At 41.4% G+C, this 20,553-nt stretch overlaps 1 protein-coding gene across 1 annotated transcript in view; it reads left to right on the forward strand.

The window, feature by feature from the left end:
* Ryr2 (ryanodine receptor 2) overlaps nt 1–20,553 on the forward strand; it is a 437,587-nt gene that overhangs the window by 399,028 nt on the left and 18,006 nt on the right. The window contains exons 92-101 of the mRNA XM_048800411.1: nt 965–1,046; nt 2,988–4,285; nt 5,516–5,583; nt 7,232–7,379; nt 10,397–10,483; nt 11,061–11,282; nt 12,664–12,794; nt 14,073–14,115; nt 15,977–16,110; nt 19,169–19,229. Coding sequence (XP_048656368.1) covers nt 965–1,046; nt 2,988–4,285; nt 5,516–5,583; nt 7,232–7,379; nt 10,397–10,483; nt 11,061–11,282; nt 12,664–12,794; nt 14,073–14,115; nt 15,977–16,110; nt 19,169–19,229 — 2,274 coding nt within the window. The remainder of the gene's footprint in view (nt 1–964; nt 1,047–2,987; nt 4,286–5,515; nt 5,584–7,231; nt 7,380–10,396; nt 10,484–11,060; nt 11,283–12,663; nt 12,795–14,072; nt 14,116–15,976; nt 16,111–19,168; nt 19,230–20,553) is intronic.

A 20,553-nucleotide genomic window follows, 5' to 3' on the forward strand; every position in this document is an offset into this window, starting at 1 on the left:
TATCATGTTTCCTTTAATTACTAATGACATTTACTAAGTATAGGAAACTGACGTGAACCAAATTTGCACACTAGGGAACTCTCATTTGGTTTATTTTCATGGTTTGATGGCTTGCACAGGCAGTGTGGTGGTAGCTACTGTAAAGAGTCTCATGCTTCATGCAGGGCAGAAATTTACCTTCATACGCAGCAAAATCCAGGGAATTAAGTGACACCTTATACAAATTTTTAAAAAAAGGAAAATGGAAAAGAATAGCTTAAATAAAATGGATGAGGTGTGAGCTCATTATGTGATCTGTACTTGCAGGCACTGGATCTCAGCATAGTGATATTTAGATACAACATGTTCATGTAAAAGAATTTTTTTGTGGTACATAATCAAAACAAATAATCAAACACAAAAACCCAGAAAAATTCAACCAGAGAAATATTGGAAACCTTCATGACATTGTTTAGTAGGGTACATGTCAGTATTTGCAATGTGAGTGTTGGTAATACCAGTGGACAGTTTTGATCAGATTTATGTAAGATAAGATTATCTAATATGCCACTGATATACCTATTTTATAGAATAAATAGATTTTATGTTAATATATAACTTTGAGAAATTAAAAGAAAATGATACATTCTCTCTAGTGAAAAAGTTGTCAAATGTACAGAAGCACCTGTCTCACTGGCATTGGAGCTGCACTGCAGTTCCGGTGTCCCTGTGCTTCTTTGACACATTCACAGTCCTTACATATACTTTGCTGTGCATGAGTTAGAATCAACAGTAAATGCTCTTGAATTCTGAAGCAAATCTCTTTGTAATAAGCTGAATACTTACATCTGTCCTTCCCTTAGTTCTGCGATGCTCTGAGGTGTCTGCTATCTGCAAGCCATATCCTTTTTGTGAGAATAAGTATGCTGTTCTTGTTGCAGACTTTTCTCCTGTTATCTCAAAAGCAATATGTTGATGTTTTCAGGATTCCAGTCAAATTGAGCTACTGAAGGAATTAATGGATCTTCAGAAGGATATGGTGGTCATGTTGCTGTCCATGTTGGAAGGTAGTTTTTATTTTCACTTTGAAGTTTCCTTTATTCTTTAAGGATCAATATATGCTCACTTATGGAGTTGGCATGCATTGAAGAATAAAATAACACTCAGGTGTGATGGAGAGCTTGGTTTTGTTGTTGGCTTTATGATTCTTGAGAACAAGTTACTTTTTTTATAAAAAGGAAAATCTGTGTATGTCAGTCTGCATGTCTTCAGTGATATCCCACAGAGCAAACCCTCTAACAGTGCATAAGGAGGAATGTTTTGTTTGTCAGTTATTTTATAATAAAATTGGGGATTGTGGACATTGGCATGAACTCCAGCTGTGTAAATCTCTACTTTGACATGATAGCATATCCCTGCTGTGGGTTCCTGAAGTCTTGGCGAGGGGTGAGGACAAGATGTTATAGGGAGACCCCGTCCTGTCTCATCATCCCCACAGAGCCTTGCAGCTGTCATTTGCCCTCCTACCTCTTACCAACTTATTTTTCTTTGCTCTTGCATTACCTTTCTGTGTCAGGCATGATGGTGAAGAGCCTGGGCTCCAAACCTGCAGCCTGGGTCAAATTCTGAGTTTTTGCTCCCTGACAGTGGAACCCTTGGACTAGTTAGGTTTCCATTTTTCAGTGTCCTCCTCCATAAAACAGAGATAATAGTAGTCTGATATGAGACTTATGTGAAATCATTTAAACACAACCAAAGCAACTAAAAAATGTTTGGTGTTGTGTTACCTCTCGTCCATCCTTAATGCTTTCCTATGCATTCTCTGTGTGTCTCCATCTCTCTGCCTGCCAGGCATGGAACAGCTCCACTTTGGTTAGCTAAGGAAGTTGTTCAGCCTGTGCTAGGAGTTCAAAGATGCAGCGTTTCTTAAAACCCCATGATTGGCAGTAGCAGGAGCAGTTTTTAACTCTCCAAACACAGGCTCTATTCATGACCTCAATCTAAATTTTGGTTTAAATACTAATAAGTGAAGCAGCAGCAATAACTTCAAACTCATCTCTCGTAATGTGCCAATACTGGCTTGGTGCTTACCTAATCCTAACAACAGGCCTATGAGTTTGATAGTATTGTTACCCAGGCTTTGCCAAGGAGGACACAGAGGTGCCAAGAGGCTAATCCTCTGGACTTGTGGAGCCTGGATCTGTTCCATCACTGTGGCTCCAGGTCTCAGCCATCCCTTGTTCACGGCTGCACAGATAGACAACATAGACCTCTCCCCAGGCACGTTTTCTACCACTTGTGCTTTGTCATATGACACATAACACATTCTGTCCAAGGGATAAAAGCAGACTGTGATTCTATAATGCAGAATAATATCTAATTTTTTCAAGGTTATCAGTAACCTGCCCTTTTCTAACTATAAGCACTCTGGATCATTGAAGAGTGGGAGGAAGGTACTACCATTGGGAATCAAAGGGCATAGAATTTGCCATCAGAGGATCCAAAGTCCTGACACTAAGTCTGGATGGTCATGTCATGCAGGGCACATTAATTTGTCCTTGCTAAATCTCAGTTAACCTCATTTGTAGAATCAGGATTAGTAAAAAGTGCCTGCCTGACAGAGAGAAGAGCATCCAATCAGGCATTGTCTTTGATAGTGATTTTCAACTCTAAAGGACTGAGTCAATGTTCATTTTCATTATTAATACAAGACTAGGTTTCAGTTTGGGGCTATTTGGTTCATTTTTTAAAATCTGACACTGTTTATTTTATTAATTTGAGGCAAAAATTAACTCTTATTAAACTATTTAAATGTTACCCTAATTACTTTGTGAATGTGGTTTTATGTGTGTGCAAAAATAATTTTCGATCATTTACTGAGACTCATCTACTGGGAGATGAACAGAGACACACTCCCTCCAGGTGTTATAACTATGTCGCGGTTCTCTCTGCGGGTGTGTGTTTTGTCAAGAATGTCCATTTTGCAAACACAATTGATTTCCCACCAGGTAATGTGGTGAACGGAACCATTGGCAAGCAGATGGTCGACATGCTGGTGGAATCTTCCAACAACGTGGAGATGATTCTCAAGTTTTTCGACATGTTCCTCAAACTGAAGGACTTGACATCCTCGGACACATTTAAGGAGTACGACCCCGATGGCAAAGGTGTCATTTCCAAAAGGGACTTCCACAAAGCCATGGAGAGCCACAAGCACTACACCCAGTCGGAAACCGAGTTTCTTCTGTCCTGTGCAGAGACCGATGAAAACGAAACGCTGGATTATGAGGAGTTTGTCAAACGGTTCCACGAACCGGCCAAGGACATTAGCTTCAATGTCGCCGTCCTCCTGACCAACCTCTCTGAGCACATGCCCAACGACACGCGGCTGCAGACCTTCCTGGAGCTGGCAGAAAGCGTGCTCAACTACTTCCAGCCCTTCCTGGGCCGCATTGAGATCATGGGCAGCGCCAAGCGCATCGAGAGGGTGTACTTCGAGATCAGCGAGTCGAGCCGCACCCAGTGGGAGAAGCCGCAGGTCAAGGAGTCCAAGAGGCAGTTCATATTCGACGTGGTCAACGAGGGAGGGGAAAAGGAGAAGATGGAGCTGTTCGTCAACTTCTGCGAGGACACCATCTTTGAGATGCAGCTGGCAGCCCAGATCTCCGAGTCGGACCTGAACGAGCGCTCAGCCAATAAGGAGGACAGCGAGAAGGACAGGCCAGAGGAGCAGGGCCCCCGCATGGGCTTCTTTTCCATCCTGACGGTCAGGTCGGCCCTGTTTGCGCTCAGGTACAATGTGCTGAGCCTGATGCGCATGCTCAGTCTCAAGAGCCTCAAGAAGCAGATGAAGAAGGTGAAGAAGATGACGGTGAGGGACATGGTCACCGCCTTCTTCTCCTCCTACTGCAGCGTCTTCCTGACACTGCTGCACTTCGTGGCCAGCGTCTGCAGAGGCTTCTTCCGTATCGTCTGCAGCCTGCTGCTCGGAGGAAGCCTCGTGGAAGGGGCCAAAAAAATCAAAGTCGCGGAGCTTCTGGCCAACATGCCGGACCCCACTCAGGATGAGGTGCGAGGAGATGGAGAGGAGGGGGAGAAGAAGCCCCTGGAAGCCGCCCTGCCTTCCGAGGATCTGACGGATCTGAAGGAGCTGACGGAAGAAAGCGACCTTCTCTCAGACATCTTTGGCCTGGATCTGAAGCGAGAAGGAGGGCAGTACAAGCTCATTCCCCACAACCCCAATGCCGGCCTCGGGGACCTGATGAGCAGCCCCGTCCCCCTCCCTGAGGTGCAAGAGAAGTTTCAGGTACTTTATCTCTGTGTTCTGGCCACTCTTTATCTGGCCACAGGTGGGTACATCAAGTGACCCTTATGCCAGGTTTCCTGCAGGAGACAGAGCCATGTTGAATACCTGACTTGAATCTCCCAGGAAGAAATGGCATTTTGGTAGCAGAGCTAGCCCTTTTAAGATTCCTTACAAATTATTTAATCCCCTTTAACCATTAAGGTTGAATGTGGACCCTTGTGACATTAGTCCATTAAGCCCCCGTCTGTCCAGGACTTCAACAGCACTGAGTCTGACAACATGGGGCGGGGGTCATAGGTGAGTGTTGCTTTCAAATGGCCTTCAGCAGTGCCTTAACAGAGATGGAACTAACTAGAAAGTACTGACTGTTAAATAGGGTAGTCAGGGGGCTGTATGGGTTGTATATCTTAAACAATGCACACACACCAGAGTGGCTTAATGTAGTTTGGTGAGAATTAAGAGGTGGGGATTGATGGGCACAGTGGCGCGTGCATATAATCCCAGTGGCTAGGGAGGCTATGACAGGAGGATTCCAAGTTCAAAGTCAGCCTCAGCAATGGTGAGGTGTGCTAAGCAACTCAGTGAGGCCCTGTCTCTAAATAAATTACAAAATAGGGCTGGGGGATGTGGCTCAGTGGTCAAGTGCCCTGAGTTCAATCCCTGATACCCTCCTGCCTCCACAGAAAAAGAGATGGGGATTAAATTGGTCTTGAAGGATGAGTAAGATTTGAGTAGGTGGATGAGGTAAAGAAGAATATTTCTAGCTGGGTGCAGTGGCACATGCCGGTAATCCTAGTGGCTGGGGAGGCTGAGGCAGGAGGAACTCAAGTTCAGGCCATTCTTAGCAACTTAGCAAGGCCCTAAACAACCTAGTTAGACCCTGTCTCAAAAACATAAAAAGGGCTGGGGATGTGGCTCAGTGATAACGTACCTTTGGGTTCAACACATACACACACACACACACACACACACACACAGAGAAAGAAAGGGAGAATATTTCTGAAATGAGAAAAGGGAGTAGAAGGAAGCCCAGAAAGTTCGTACTGTGTGCAGAGGGAGAAGTGTGTAAACCACCAGAATGCAAGGCATGCGTGGCCCTGTTATCTCAGTGTAAGGAAGAGGGTGTTCTATGTTGGTTATCGTTTAGATGTGGTCACCTGACCCCTAGCCCCATAACTGTACTCACAGGTGATGTTCAATCCTGCTTTTCTTTTTCTGTTCTTATTCTAGGAACAGAAGGCAAAAGAAGAAGAAAAGGAAGAGAAGGAAGAGACCAAATCTGAACCTGAAAAGGCCGAGTATGTATAGTCCCTGTGTGTTCCTTTGTTTCAGAAAGTCTCTTTCTCATCCTCCCTGTATGGGAACTGTCATGGAAAATCTGACCCTGCAAAGGAGCTGTGTGACCAAATCTGCTGTCTCAGCCGTGAGGCTGTGACTGTGAGGACTTGGGTCCTTTGCAGACATGGGGGTAGAGCCCAGCAGGATTGCCACTCGTCTTCCTTTGCTCCAAGAGGATTCCATTTATGTGATTCTCTCAGCACTAGGCTCTAGAGAGTCCGTGAACACTTCCACGGTGACTGGTTGATGAATTTCAGTCTTTAAGCCCACACATGTCTTTCTGTTCTTTTAGAGAAGGGAGGAAATGAACATTCCAGATAGGTTTCATTGAATCCTATGGAGGGTAATCCTCAGCAGATAGTCCCAGGGCCATAGCATGAGACGCATCCTGAGGAATTTGTTAAGAACACGGGTTCCTGGGCCTCACCCCAGAGACTGACTCCCAGGGCTGGTGTGGAGCCTTGGAACCTGCATTTTCAGCAACACCTGGCACTGAGAGCACACCTATGAATTCATCACCAGGAAACAAACAGCTGGATGTAGCAGTGGTGGTGCACAGCCTCCTCTTAACACTGGCTGTGTGTCAGCAGTCGAATCCTCCAGCTGTCCCCAACTTCCTGTCATCTCCTGTGCACAATTTGAAAAACGTGGGAAAGAATTACAGTTTTTAGACACCTATATTGCTACTGTTCTCACATTAGCATCTTATTTTTCTCCTTTCTCTCATTACTTTCTCTGGACCCTTACTTATTGTGTATTCTCCGTAGTCAGCACTCTTCATTGTTGTGGATATGACACTGTTGTATCAGCTGGACAGATGGCCCCCTAACTGACTGCCAGAGTGAAACGTGGGCCTGTGTAATTGTATGGCAGGCATTTCCATGGCAGCTCTTTACCTAATGTTAAGCTGCTGTTAGGCGTGCCTCATGCGCATCAGAGAGAGCTTACACACATGTGCATGCATCAAGTACTGTGATTCACTTTCAGGAAGGATTTATATCATTGCAGCTAGAAAATGTTTAAGTCCTTCTAAAATTTCAGTCCTTCTAATTCCATTATTGTCTGAAATTAATGTAATCGTATACGAATAATTTATATTAAAATTAATATATTTTACTTAATAAAATTAGTTAAATAAAATTAAAATAGTATATCACTACATTGATATACTTTCTACATGTGAACAACCAAATGCACAGACCTCTGATTTTAATTTTTAATGACTGAATGAAAAAAGTTGAACATTATAATTTAAAAATAAGCTACATTGGAAGGTAAAAGCAAAAAAGTTTTCATTTGTCACTCTGTTTTTCAATTAAATGTCTTTATCGCACCATGGGAATCTGCTATATATGGATATGAAGACCCTTTAAGCCTGAAAAAATGTCCTCTAGATTTGAACTTCACCAAATTATTTGTATGGGGGCCTGTGATCAGCAGGAAATCCTGCCTGACTCTAAACCCCAAAATATTATCATTCATTGAAAGAGAAATTAGTTTTCAAAAGTGATCTTGTGATCTTAAGTATTTGCTCACTTGTATATTGTTTTAGGCTACCAGTTTAGTCATTTTCTGAATAGCTTTTCTTTCACTCACCTTTTCTCACAGGGGAGAAGATGGAGAGAAAGAGGAGAAAACCAAAGAAGAAAAGGGCAAACAGAAGCTCAGGCAGCTTCACACACACAGATATGGAGAACCCGAAGTTCCCGAGTCAGCGTTCTGGAAGAAGATCATAGCCTATCAACAGAAGCTTCTAGTAAGATGTGAAGAATGGATATTTTTACTGATTTATTATGAGAACATACTAGTTCAGGCTCAGTTAATGTTCACTGACCTTCCTTGGGGGTTTGTCAGGGAATAACCGTTCAGTCCTGCAAATACAGTCTCTCCAGTATCTGCAGAGCTTGCTTGCAGGACCCCCACCCCTACAGCTGCTGAAGTCCCCTGTGTGACACGATGCAGTATGTGCTCATAGCCTGTGAACGTTCTCCTGTACACTTTCAAGCATCTCTACTTATAATTCTTAACACACTGTAAAGCCTATGGGAAAGTTTTATACTCTATTGTTAGGGTTAGAAAATGTCTATACATGTTTAACATAGAGGCAACTTTTTTCTAAATATTTTTTGTTCATGATTGGTTAAATTCATGAATCCACATGAATAACTGACTGTATGTTTTATGTGACCACTTTAGTGTGTTTATTTTTTACAGTGAATGCCTTTGGTCCACTGCTCCCTGTTAAGCCAATAACCCCCATAGATATTCACACCACTAGAGACGCTCTGGCTTGGTGACCACAGCACAGTGCTCCCAGCGTCTTCCCATCAAGGCTCACTTGAGGGCAGCCAGTACATAGATTCTGAGGCCCTATCATTGATTAAGGCCTCCTAGGGTACAAGTAATTCCAAGTGAAGTTCCAGAACTGGACTAGTCCATATTTCTATAAAGTCATAATTTTATTTAAAATAAAAATCTAATTATAAAAATATTAATGAGCTTTCCATTGAGGATAACCCCAAATTATTCTTTGAATACAACAAATAAAATAAAAATGGAGAAGACAGTTCTTTATGTAGGGACATACACATTTTGAAGAAGTGGTCTCCAACATATACTTTCCCCATACTGTTTATTACAAAATACATTTGAACACAGATGTTTTCTAGATAACTCTGGATAATTAATTGTTAAGTTGATACACTATTGTGGTTGCTATCGTAGCAGGTGTAGCTCTATTATAGATGGTTTAGAGGTGGAATGGGCTCTACTGGATCCTACGGGAGCCTAGGACAATGTTTAACTGCACTGAATAAACCAGGCAGTTGAGGTGTTCCTTCCCTCTTTCTGTCTTAGGAGTCATGTGTTCTCTTGTCTCTGTACAGCTTCTCTGTTTTCCTGATCTCTTTTCAGTTGATGTTCTTGCTCAGCAGTCTGCATGCATAAGACTAAACACAGCCACACGAAGCCACCACAGGTCCCCCATCTTCTGAGTCTTTGTGACCATCCTGCTCAGATAGCCAGCATTAGCTAACTCAATCTCTGTGACCTAGTTCCACCTTCCAAGGAGAACCAGTACACCTGGCCCAGTTTGATGGCCAATCATGGTCCACTACACTGTGGCAGTAGCGGGGTTTCTGTGGGGAACTGACCCCAACAGAGATGGAGTACGCACACAGGGGATTGTGAGAGGTGTGATTACTTTGATCTGGATTCATGCTGCTCAAGTCCCTGGCATAACTGCATATAGCTCCCACTTAATATTAAACAAATACTTGACTTCCACATAACCTATTCCCTTAAACCCGTATCTTCTAGGTTGTATTGTTTGTTTTCCAACTTAGTAAGGTTTACCAACCATTTTCTTAGTTGCTCAGGCCCCCAAATTCAGAAGCTGTCATCTTCAAGTCTCTCTCACCTCAAATACAATCCAGCAGTAATTCTCAATCTTCCTCCCAAATACATCCAGAACCTGCCCAGTTCTTACCATGTCCATGGCCACCACCAAAGTGAAGCCACCTTATCAATATCACTTCTTCTGCAGTCCTGCAAGAACTTCCTAACTGCTCCCCTTGCTTCAACCCCTGCCCCCTACTACCTACCATCCTTAGCATCTGGAGTGATTCTAAGCACAACAGGATTGCACAAAGCCCTCCTTGAAGCCCCTCATAGCTTCTTATCCCATATGGAATAAAATAGTCATTGTAATATAGTAACATTACATTACTCAGGAACAATAATAAGGCTACTACTAATAATCTTATCATTTTAATAACTATATATATTGTATATAATAGAATTTAAGCTGGACATAGTAGTGCACCCCTTAATCCCAGCAACTAGGGAGACTGAAGCAGGATTGCAAGTTGAAACCAGCCTCAGTAAGGTAGGGAGGCCCTAAGCAACTCAGCGAGATCCTGTCTCAAAATTTAAAAAATAATAAAAAAGGGCTGGAGGTGTGGCTCAGTGGTTAAGCACCCCTGGGTTCAATCCCTGGTACCAATAAATAAACAAAAAAAACAAAAAAAAAATCAACAACTGTCTTATATTATAATTGTGATCCTCAAAGTACACTTATGAAGCAGCTTCTTCTATTATCCTTACATCACAGATGAGAAAATTATTGCCCCAGGAAGGTTTAAGTTATTGGTCCACATTCCTGTGGTAGGGACAGGCTTCATATCCAGGAATTGTGGTCCCAGGGTCATAGATTGGTTCAGATGTCATGAACCACTGCATTGTAAACTTGTGTCAGTAGCCTTCACTACCCAGACTCCTGCTGGCCTGACCTTGTGTACTTCTGCCTCCATCTTGTCTGTTCTCACATGTGTCCTTCACACTGTTCCCCAAACCCACCACCACCCGCCTTCATTCGCAGCCATCCTTGCTGCTCCATTCTTCCTCGTACATTCAGGGCTGTGCTCCAGGTGCCTCCTGAGATAAACCCTTCCTGACCAGCTGTCCCAAATCCCATCCCTTCCCTAATCCCTTAACTGGATATATTTTCCTCATAGCATTTAGCATTCCCTGACACTATCTTATTTGGCATTGTGCTCCTTCATTCTCTCCATGGTGACAGATACTCCTACACTGTGTTTCTACAGCACCAAGAATGGTGCTTGACCCATAGTGTTGGTCTAGGGCAAATGAAGGAAGGCTTTCTGTAAATTGTCTGCAGGTTTGGATTAAATGAGAGCGAATACATTATTTAAGTGGTCTGCAGATTACAGGTCTCTCAATTCAGTGATGTTTTATAACTTTTTTCATCTTCAGAACTATTTTGCACGCAACTTCTACAACATGAGAATGCTGGCCTTGTTTGTTGCGTTTGCCATCAATTTCATCTTGCTCTTTTATAAGGTAAGCATGTTTGGGGTTTTAATGACCAATATGAGAGAACAGACAGACCCAAGGAGTGTACAGATTTCACAGGTCCACTAGTGTGCATACCTAATCCTGTTCCAAATGAGAAAGGAAAGGGAGCTGAGGCCCATCGCTGTGTCCAGGAAGGCAGCAGAGATTTGTGCCTTGGAGGAGAGAAGCGTCTCAGTGGGCTTCAACTGAACAGCATTTGATTTAGCAGGATGTTTATATCTGGGGGTCCCAGGGTCATTTGGGTGAATACCTACTTATTACTGCAGCTGGCTATGGCATGAGCTTGTTAAAGCAAATTATTTTGGGTCATTGTGGAATCAGACATCTAATTATTTCCTGTATGCATTGGAACCTTATAGCTCTTGGTTGGGTTAGAATGGACTTCATATTTGTTGCTTGCCTTTGGTGTTGGAAAGCTCTCCTGTTAGCCTTTGCTTTTAGTCTTTCCGCTGTGCAGTGACTCTATGTCCACTGTTTGCTAGCCAGGCTGTCTGCCTTGGGTCTGGCTGGCAAGGCCTCTTTGTATGCAGCAGACTCACTCTTTGTACTTGGTTCGAATCAGGTCTCCACTTCCTCTGTGGCTGAAGGGAAGGAGCTGCCCACTCGAAGCTCCATTGAAAATTCCAAAGTCACCACCAGCCTGGACAGCAGCTCGCACAGGATCACTGCTGTCCACTATGTGCTGGAGGAGAGCAGCGGCTACATGGAGCCCACGCTGCGCATCCTCGCCATCCTCCACACGGTCATCTCTTTCTTCTGCATCATTGGATACTACTGCCTGAAGGTAACACAGTGAGGCCCAGGCCCAGGTGTGTGCATGTCTACGTGTGCATGTTGGAGACTGGACTTCTACAGAAGCCAGTTCTGAGATGGAGATTACGAAGTTCATTTAGGAATGTGCTGGGCATCCTCACCTGTGGGCAAGGGCAAAACAGGATGGGGCCAAGAAGAAAGTTGGGCTACTGTGTAGACATGGCCAGGTGAAGCCAAGGGAATCCATCTCTGAGGCTAGGATGCTCCTGCGGGCTTTCTGTATCTGCACTGACCAGCCATTGGTTGCATGCTGTCTGGAAAGGGCATATCTTCTTGCACCTTTCTTTTACGTGTTGAGAATTACTCATGTGATGGATAGTATTACCTACCACAGGAGCCCATACAAGTAAGTCCACCCCCCGCCCGTTGTGTCTCATGGCGATGATCCAATTCATTAGGACTCCTGCAAACATCCATGAGTCATTTTCATTGTTCTGTTACTAGATAAATATTGTTTGCTATCCTTGGCAGAAATGCTTTACAGTTTGTGTCACTTCACTTAGAAAATAACATGGCTTTATCCCTAAAGCCTTGCCAAGGGAGTAATGAGATGTGGTGAATAGAATTCAGGGCAGTCTCTGAGTGTTCAGGGCTACCTGTGCACAGCTGGTCATCTTTTCTCGGCGAGACCCTTGTTACTACAGTGCCTTTATTTCACTGTCCTTTGCCTCTGGTTATGCTGCTTCCAGAAGACTTTTGCAAAACCAGGGCTCAGGATAACAGACGAGAGTATAGAGAATCTGTTCAGTAAATTGTCTTTCCTTTTTCCCCCTTGTTGTATGGAGCTGCATATTCTTTGAGTACTTCCAGAACATTTGCATTACCACTGTATCTTGCCTGCATAAGGTCTGTCCACAGGAGACTATCAGTAGATCCTGGAGACAGAAGATTTTTGGCTGATGCTGAAATTAAAATTTATCTTTAGATAGCATGTAGACATGCTGAGTGTGGAATTACGAAAGAGATTTATCAGATAAAACGAACATTAATATGGTTGTTTAATTCTTTTGCATTCATTCACATCGTTATATATATATATATATATATATATATGAAATTTTTGCCTAGTCACCTTTTTCTTTTTAGACTGGTGCCATCAGTGCAAGTATCTATGAATCCCTATGTACTTAAAAAACATGCGTCTTTAAAATATCTATTCTGTCTTGTTTTTCCCAAAACTTTCTAGATGTTTCTTTGTACCTAAAAGTAACTGATTCATTTTTATTCCATTTTTACCTTCCTGAAAGTCCAAGGGAAATATTTCTTTCCAGAAGCTGTTTTGCAAAGATAGTGACCACAGGAGATGCCAGTGAATCTACGCTAATTTTACCATGTTTATTTTTCCTCTGTAGGTCCCACTGGTTATTTTTAAACGAGAAAAGGAAGTAGCACGGAAATTGGAATTTGATGGGCTTTATATTACAGAGCAGCCTTCAGAAGATGATATTAAAGGCCAGTGGGATAGACTTGTAATCAACACACAGTAAGTAAAGAATTCTAAGAGACAACTCTGTGCTCAGAAAATTTGAGACATAAAAACATTTTCCTGCAGTTTATATAGATTTGTTAAAAGTATAGCACAAGTGAATGGTAGTTATATATTCAGCCAAGAAAATCAAAAGTAAGTGCATCAGCCTCCCAATGGATGCCCTCTGTGTTCCCAGTTCCTTTATCAGATAGAGCTCTGAGGCTATTTCTGCAGCACTGATGGGACTTCACATCCATTACCTGGTATCCAGGGAAGTGTGGTAGGCAGGTATAACCTGCAGTGCAGAGCTATCTCACCCAAAAGCAGAGAAGCAGAAACTGTGCATTAAGAAAAGAGGGGTCTCACTGAAGCACAAACACTAAATTTCACACTTTTAGTATATCTGAGTTATAAACTTTCCATTGGTACCATCAGGGAGCTTTGGTTAAACCCGGCTCTGTGTTATGAGAAGATGTAAAATGTGAGACAGAGGAACAAGGACCTCTCTATTCATTGGTTATTTAGTCTTATGAAGTCAAAACCCAAATGACTAGTGGCTGCTTGAGGTATATATCCACTGCAACGTGATTTTCTACCAAAAAAAAGTATTAGTGACAATACTTTTTGAATAGTTAATACTTAAGAGTGAAGTACCTTGTTTATTAAGACTATTTGCTTATTGTTCCAGAGCTACAATGTGCAATAGGTTCTGAATTTTCCAGTGGGAATGATTTATTGGTGCATTTTATGTGCTTGCTCTGAATGTTAAATGTTTTCTTTAGCAATTCTGCCCCTTAATACTGACTCTGATCATTGGTCCCTTTTAGTAAACTCTGTGTCAGTCAAGGTGTGGTGCCAGAGTCAGAGTTGAGTGCTGGGTTTAATGTTTCTTTGAGGGTAACTAGTAGGAAAAATACCTTTTTACTTAATAAGAAGAAACAATGACTGCTTTGATCCAAATGCTTTGATTTTTTAAAGAAAAATGACAATAGTCAATGTATTGATATGTTATAAACAAATGATAAATATATTACTTATTAATAAATATGACTATATTATCCTCTGTTAACATACCAATCCATAATCTTTTTAATGTGATTTGTCTGTACATATGCTTATATATTAATACTCAAAATAATATTGACAATTCTGATGATAAAGAAAATAAGATGGTAACCTAGATCATTATACTTTCATATGTAAGATTTATGTTTACATATTGTTCATTTCAAATGATATGCTATTATTTATTGTTTAAAATGTATTTAACTTGTATGATTTTACATTTTTTAGGTCATTTCCCAACAACTACTGGGATAAATTTGTTAAAAGAAAGGTAATACTCTTTAGAAAGAATACATTCTCTGCTTTTTTTTAAGTGCAATTCAGATTTGAATTTGATGTTGTTTATATTTAGAATGAGATATTGAGGTGAGTTATATATGCCTGGTAATGTTATTCCAAAGTGGCATTTGAATGGAATATGAACTTTTAGAATAGCACATGAGAAATATGGACTCTGCAGCTCCAATATAAATAGACTTTGCTTTATCCACTCATCCCCAGACTCAGCTGAATCAACATGTAAAGTCCATAGTAGTACCAAGATTTGGTAAGAATTTTCTCTGAAATTGTCTGGAAGAGCTAAATTGACTAGGAACTTTTTTCCCCCACTCTTGTGAACTTTTTAAAAAAATTATTCTATATTTTACATGATGACAGAATGCAGTTCTCATACAGAGTACAATTTTTCAAGACACTGGTTGTACACAAAGTATTTTCACACAATTCGTATCTTATACATGTACTTAGGGTAATGATGTCTAACTTATTCCACCATCATTCCTAGCCCCTTGCCTCCTCCCTTTCCCTCCCTCCCCTTTGCCCTATCTAGAGTTCCTCCATCCATCCGATGGGCCAGTTCTTAGCACTGTGAGGATAATGCAAACTAAATTGTTTTAAATTATCCAGATGGCACACATTCTTAGACTTCTTAGCTCCCATTGTTCTTTTATGTATTCATTCAGTTCATTGTACCCATTCAGAAAAGCCCATTTTTTAAATTTCTGCAACCCTTTCTTTCCATTTCTATTTCTCTCTCCATCTGATCTAATTTGTCAGTGTTCCCCTTGTTCCCAGTCCCTTCCCTCTTCTCACTTCTCCTGCTTCTCCTGCGCGCCTCCTCCCCTGCTTCTTGGCTCCTCTTTGCCTCTTTGCTCCCACAATGTCTCCTCTTGCCTTTCTTTCATGATGTTCCCCATTCCCTCCCTCTTCACTGTTGTGTGGGACTCTTGTGCATGGCACATGAACTTTAGGCTGGGGTGCTCTATTACAGAGCTGGGAGTCCTGAGCTCCAGGGTGAGCTGTGAGTCATGTCCAAGTGCACATTTAAAAACAAGGAATGGGAAAGCCAGGCAGTGATGGTGCAGGAGACATGGCCAGGAAGCTGAGGGAATGTTGGGTAAATGCACACAGCATCTGTCCTAGGTGAGCATTTCCACAGGAGAGGAGAGCAGAGGGACAGTGACAAGCTTGCAGGTCTGCAAGGTACTGAAGGATGACTGCGTCAGGACACTGAGTGGGGACAGGTGGGAAAGGGACTTTGGTTAGAGTGGAATGGCTGAAATGGAGACTGTGATGTCCATTCTTGTGGCATCAGGGGTCCATGCAGAGGACCTTTGGCTGGGAGTAAGGCTCTGTCTGGATTCTGCTGGCCCCATCCCTTGCTAAGATTAGCAGCCTCAGGCACATTATGTTTAAGTTTGGTAAGAAAGTTTCTTTATCTGCAAAATAGGATGCTGAAAATAAGCATTTTTCATATTATAAAGTATAAAACTTATTGTGACAGTCACATGGAATGAGGCAAATTCCTGCCACAAAGTATGAATTTGGAGAAGATTGCTTTCCTTATATTAGGTTCTGCTGACCCTTTTTCTCTAGTCCACCATCTTCCTTTGGTGAGCCTCCTTCTCTGGAACGAGACCTCTTGTTCCTCAGTTATTACTTACAATGCTCTAGGTTTACTTAGACCTTTAGCGAAGTGGTCAGAGAGAGGGCTGTAGACTAGGTATTTATGTGGTCTTCAAAACATGGAAAATACAGAGGAATTATAAAAATAATGAAATATTTGCACACACATACACAAATGGTGTTACTTAATTGTTTTAGCCAATAAAGTGCTTCTTCTCTGACTCTAGGTTATGGATAAATATGGCGAGTTCTATGGTCGAGACAGGATCAGCGAGTTACTAGGCATGGACAAGGCTGCACTGGACTTTAGTGACGCCAGAGAGAAGAAGAAGCCAAAGAAAGACAGCTCCCTGTCAGCCGTGTAAGTGCAGCTTCTGCTGTGCCTGCAGGTGGGAGGTTGTCAGGAGGAGCATGGTGCCCTGGCCTCCACTGACCCCTTCCCTCAGCTTCAGAAGAGCAGGCCAAGGAGGAGAACAGGGTGCACATGAGGTCTACTTTCATGCTTCTGCTATGTGGAGCTCTGGAATGATTGGATATTTTACTATTAAATTTTTAAAAAATATTTTTTAGCTATAGATACACACCTTTATTTATTTTTTTATGTGGTGCTGAGGATTGAACCCAGGGCCTCACACATGCTAGGGGAGCGCTTTACCACTGAGCCACAACCCCAGCCCTTCTATTAAATTTTGAAGATGCCTTTTTTCTTATTTAGAAAAACATAATATTCAAGTTCTTAATTTAATTTTTTTTCTAACCTTAATTCCCTTTAAGTCAAACATATGCAAAAGCATAATATTTAGCTGTTTTCTGATGTTTGTTTGAAAATTAGTTGATTATCCTGATTTAAAAACAGAGACTATGTAGAAACAGAGACTATTTTAAAGTTTTATTTAAAAATTTCAAAGTTCATATCTTTTTATTGTAATTATTGTATCTTTTAAAATAGTAAAGCATTAGTATGCCGAAAACACAACATTATCGTACTATTATTTGGAAATCTTACTTCAAAATGAAGGATTATTTGTGTAGTATTCTCATGGAATAATATTATAACTAGAAGTTATAAGCCAGTTGAATTGAATTCCCCCGACTGAATCAATCAATCTTTCTCTCTCTCTCTCTCTCTCTCTCTCTCTCTCTCACACACACACACACACACACACACACACACACAAATATATGTGGTCTAAGTGTACATATCTATTTATTTAGCATATTTATCAACTGAATTTCTGGAATGAAAGCAAAACATACATGCTTTTAAAATGTCACCTCTTATTGTCTCCATTTAACAATATTTTTTGGGAAAAGCCATATCAGTTGTTTGTGTGTGTGTGTGTGTATGTACATAAGCTTTGGTTGAACCCAGGGCTCTGCCACCAAGCCACATCCTAGCCCAGCCTTTTTTTGTGTGTGTATTTATGGTCTCACTCAATTAGGGAAGTGATGATTGCTTTGAAAACAAATATTTATGGTTCTGTAGGGAAATATTATTTTGTCTCAGATAAATATTTCAGCTAGAATTAAAAAAAATTTTGCCTGACCTAGTTCATTGGTTGTTTGCTTTTTATGTCAAAAAAAAAAAAAAGTGAACTCAGTTGAAAAGTGATTAGATAAGCAGCCATGTATCAGAAACTGTAAATTTAGATCTAGAATATTAAATGGGTTTTTTAGGAGGGCAAATGTGGCATTTGAAGACATGTCACTGTATATAAAATGAAAGACAGGCCCTTGGGAACTGAGGCCTTTGTGTTGGACTGTCATCTACAGCAAGGCCCCAGCTTCTAGCTGTAGTTTACTGTGAACCAAGGCCTGTGCCCAGGGAAGGCCTTGCCTGCTTGGCCTGGGTCAGCTTTGGTGCTTCCCTAAGGTGGGGTCAGCATGGCTGCTAGAGTTAGTACAAAGGGGATCCTGTGCCACAGCGGGGAGAGGTGCTTAGTCATGGTGGCAGTAACTCGCCATCAGTGTGACGGGGGGAAATACCAACCGGAAAAGAATTCTTAAATGAAGTCAGAAATAGTATGCAAAATGCAGTCATCTGATAGAAACCTATAGTTTGCTTTAGATGGCTTTCATGGAAAATAACTGTGCTCCTCCAGGTTGCCCCATTGTTTTTGTTCCAGCTCTTCCTTTTTTTATTTGAGAGTATTTATTATTATATGGAAACCTATTGTGAATATTTATGGAACATTTTTTAAAAATATTTTTTAGTTGCAGTTGGACATAGTAACTTTTAAATACTTTTTAAAAAGGCTCCTGTAATAATAAAATTAACTGTGATTCAAAGATAACTTTATTTCCTTAAAAAAATGTGCTGGGCTAAGGTAAACAAAACCTTCACTCTTAAAAGAAAATATCTTGTATATCTTTGATGAGCAACTGATTGTCATCACATAGTAAGGTTGCCTAAGTAGAGGAAATGCTTACAGAAGTTAAGATTTCAATGTTAAGTCTAGAGAGGCTCTTTGTAAAGTAGCACTGCCCCATTACACTATGTTGGACCCTTTCACATCCTAACATGTCTCTGGGACTGGGAGACTGAAAGGCTGACAAAGTTATCAAAAATTCTAGCACATGGATCAGTGGTAAGTCTAAAAAACTGAGGGAAAAAAAAAAAACAAGCATATCTCATTATATATTTTGATCTGTAAAGGTTATGGATATTCATGCTCAGACTTATTCATTTGAAATATATTCACTGAGAGACAGTTAACGTGTGAGAAAATGTGCTGGGTGCCGGGAGTTCACAGACCAGTGAGAGGCATCCACATGGGCAGGCTACCGCAGCCCTCTCCTTCATCACTTGGGAGACACTGGCAACCAGGGAGGGGCCTTGCTCCTGCCTGAGTGGAAACAGAAACAGAGAAGGCGAGGTTAGCAAAAACCAAAGGAGATAACAGCAAAAATCCCGTTTCATTTACAAAATGAATATAGCTGTGAAATAAGTGTGTACAAGTATGTAAGTTTTTATTATTTGAACCAAAAAAATAAAATCACTGTTGGAATGCAATTATGAATGAAAAATGGAGGTGAGTGAGGAAACTTTTGAAATACATACATTGGTTAATTGAGTACAGTTTTCAGGAATAAATGTCATATATATATATAATAAGGTTAGGTTATATTTAATGTAGGAAAGGAAAAGTGAAGAAGAAAAGCTATTCGTGAGTAGCAGAAGGTGAGGTGGTGCTGTTTTGTTTTCCTTTCCAAGATCCCGCTAAAGAAGCATCCCGGGACAAGGGGGTGTCTTAGGAGCAGGTCTCTGCTCTTCTTCCTGCCCCTGTGTGGGCAGAGCCAGCTCCCAGGGGGGCTGCTAGGCTTCCTGAGGGGGATACTGCAGGCCCCTCTGCCTCTGTACTTCCTTAGGGCCTTTGATTAATGTTTACCTACACGTTCTTCTCTCTTTGTCTTTCCAGACTGAATTCCATTGATGTGAAGTATCAGATGTGGAAATTGGGAGTTGTTTTTACTGACAATGTAAGTGCGTGTCATCACCCAACAGCTGAGAAGAGTCTGGGCTTTCTACAGAGAGAAGGACAGTTGTTTAAGGCATTTATTCATTGTGTTTAATACAGACCATATCTGAGAGATCTACAGCCCATCTCTCCTTCTGTTTCTTCCCAAAGCTGAAAGGTTAAAGGGTAAAGATATTTACATAAGGAAAAGATACTGAGATGCAACTCACATACATTTTATTTCAGGTTTTAGTGGATCAGATGTACACTTCACAGGTCATAGATGTTCATTTTTTAAACTTTTATGTTTTTTTTTTAAATTTAAGTGTACTAAATTTAAACTTTCCCCAAACTAAGTACATTAAGTTATTGTGTTTCTTTTCTTGACTGATCCTTCTTTTATGATAGAATCTTTGGAAACTAGAGATAAAGCCAAGTGTATATTCAAATGTAACAACAACAAAAAAAATCACCTATTACTAAAAGCCACCAGTTATCCCTAAGATTGTAGGGATTCTGACCATGGAAATGTACAGGGAAGTGTCCCCCTGTTACTTGGGGGGTAACAGGCACCCTGTTTCCCACCCGTAGAATGCCCTGTAATCTCTCTAAGGATCTAATAATGTAGCTAATATATGTGCTATGTCTAGCTGGTATGGCAATGCCCTGAGATGACTCTGTGTTGGAACCTCATCAAGCCTCAACCTTGATTGCAGGCACATAGCTCCTGGGAATAGAAGAACTTATTTACTGCATAACTACAATGTCTCACCAAGCTCCTGTGTTCCTGGAGCTGCCTGCCTGACAGTAACTTCAGACAGTGGACTTTCTTGAGAACTGCACAAAGCTCCTAACATTACATATTGTAACTATGAAATGTAACTGCAGCATAGGCTACCTTACTGATACTCTAAAACATGCGGTTATGGTACTAATGACCTAATGTAACCTATTGGTATAAATAAATGTGGCTGCCAAATGTGGACAAGGAGCCACTCTGCAACCTTCCCTGCCTCGGCACCTTGTCTGTCTCCCCTTTATTATTTCCTTACACAAGATTTCACCCTTTAATTTTAGCACTGACTTTTAGGGTACATGTTGTTTCCTTCCTCCTATCTCAAGGTTGTGACACACTCCAAATTTTCCTCCCTCCCCCCCTATCCCAGCCTGACCCAGCCGTGGCCCAGGACTGTGTGTATCTCCTGAGAGCTCACAACCATGTCCTCTAAATATCTTCCAGAACCTCAACTGTTGTGTGCTGTCTTTCAAGGAATTTCTTCTCTCATAATGGAAAACTTAGGATGAAAAGGATCAATGTCAGCTCCAGTTCCAAATCCAACCGGTCT

The sequence above is a fragment of the Marmota marmota genome, unplaced genomic scaffold, assembly GCF_001458135.2.
Source record: "Marmota marmota marmota unplaced genomic scaffold, marMar, whole genome shotgun sequence".
Classification (NCBI taxonomy): domain Eukaryota; kingdom Metazoa; phylum Chordata; class Mammalia; order Rodentia; family Sciuridae; genus Marmota; species Marmota marmota.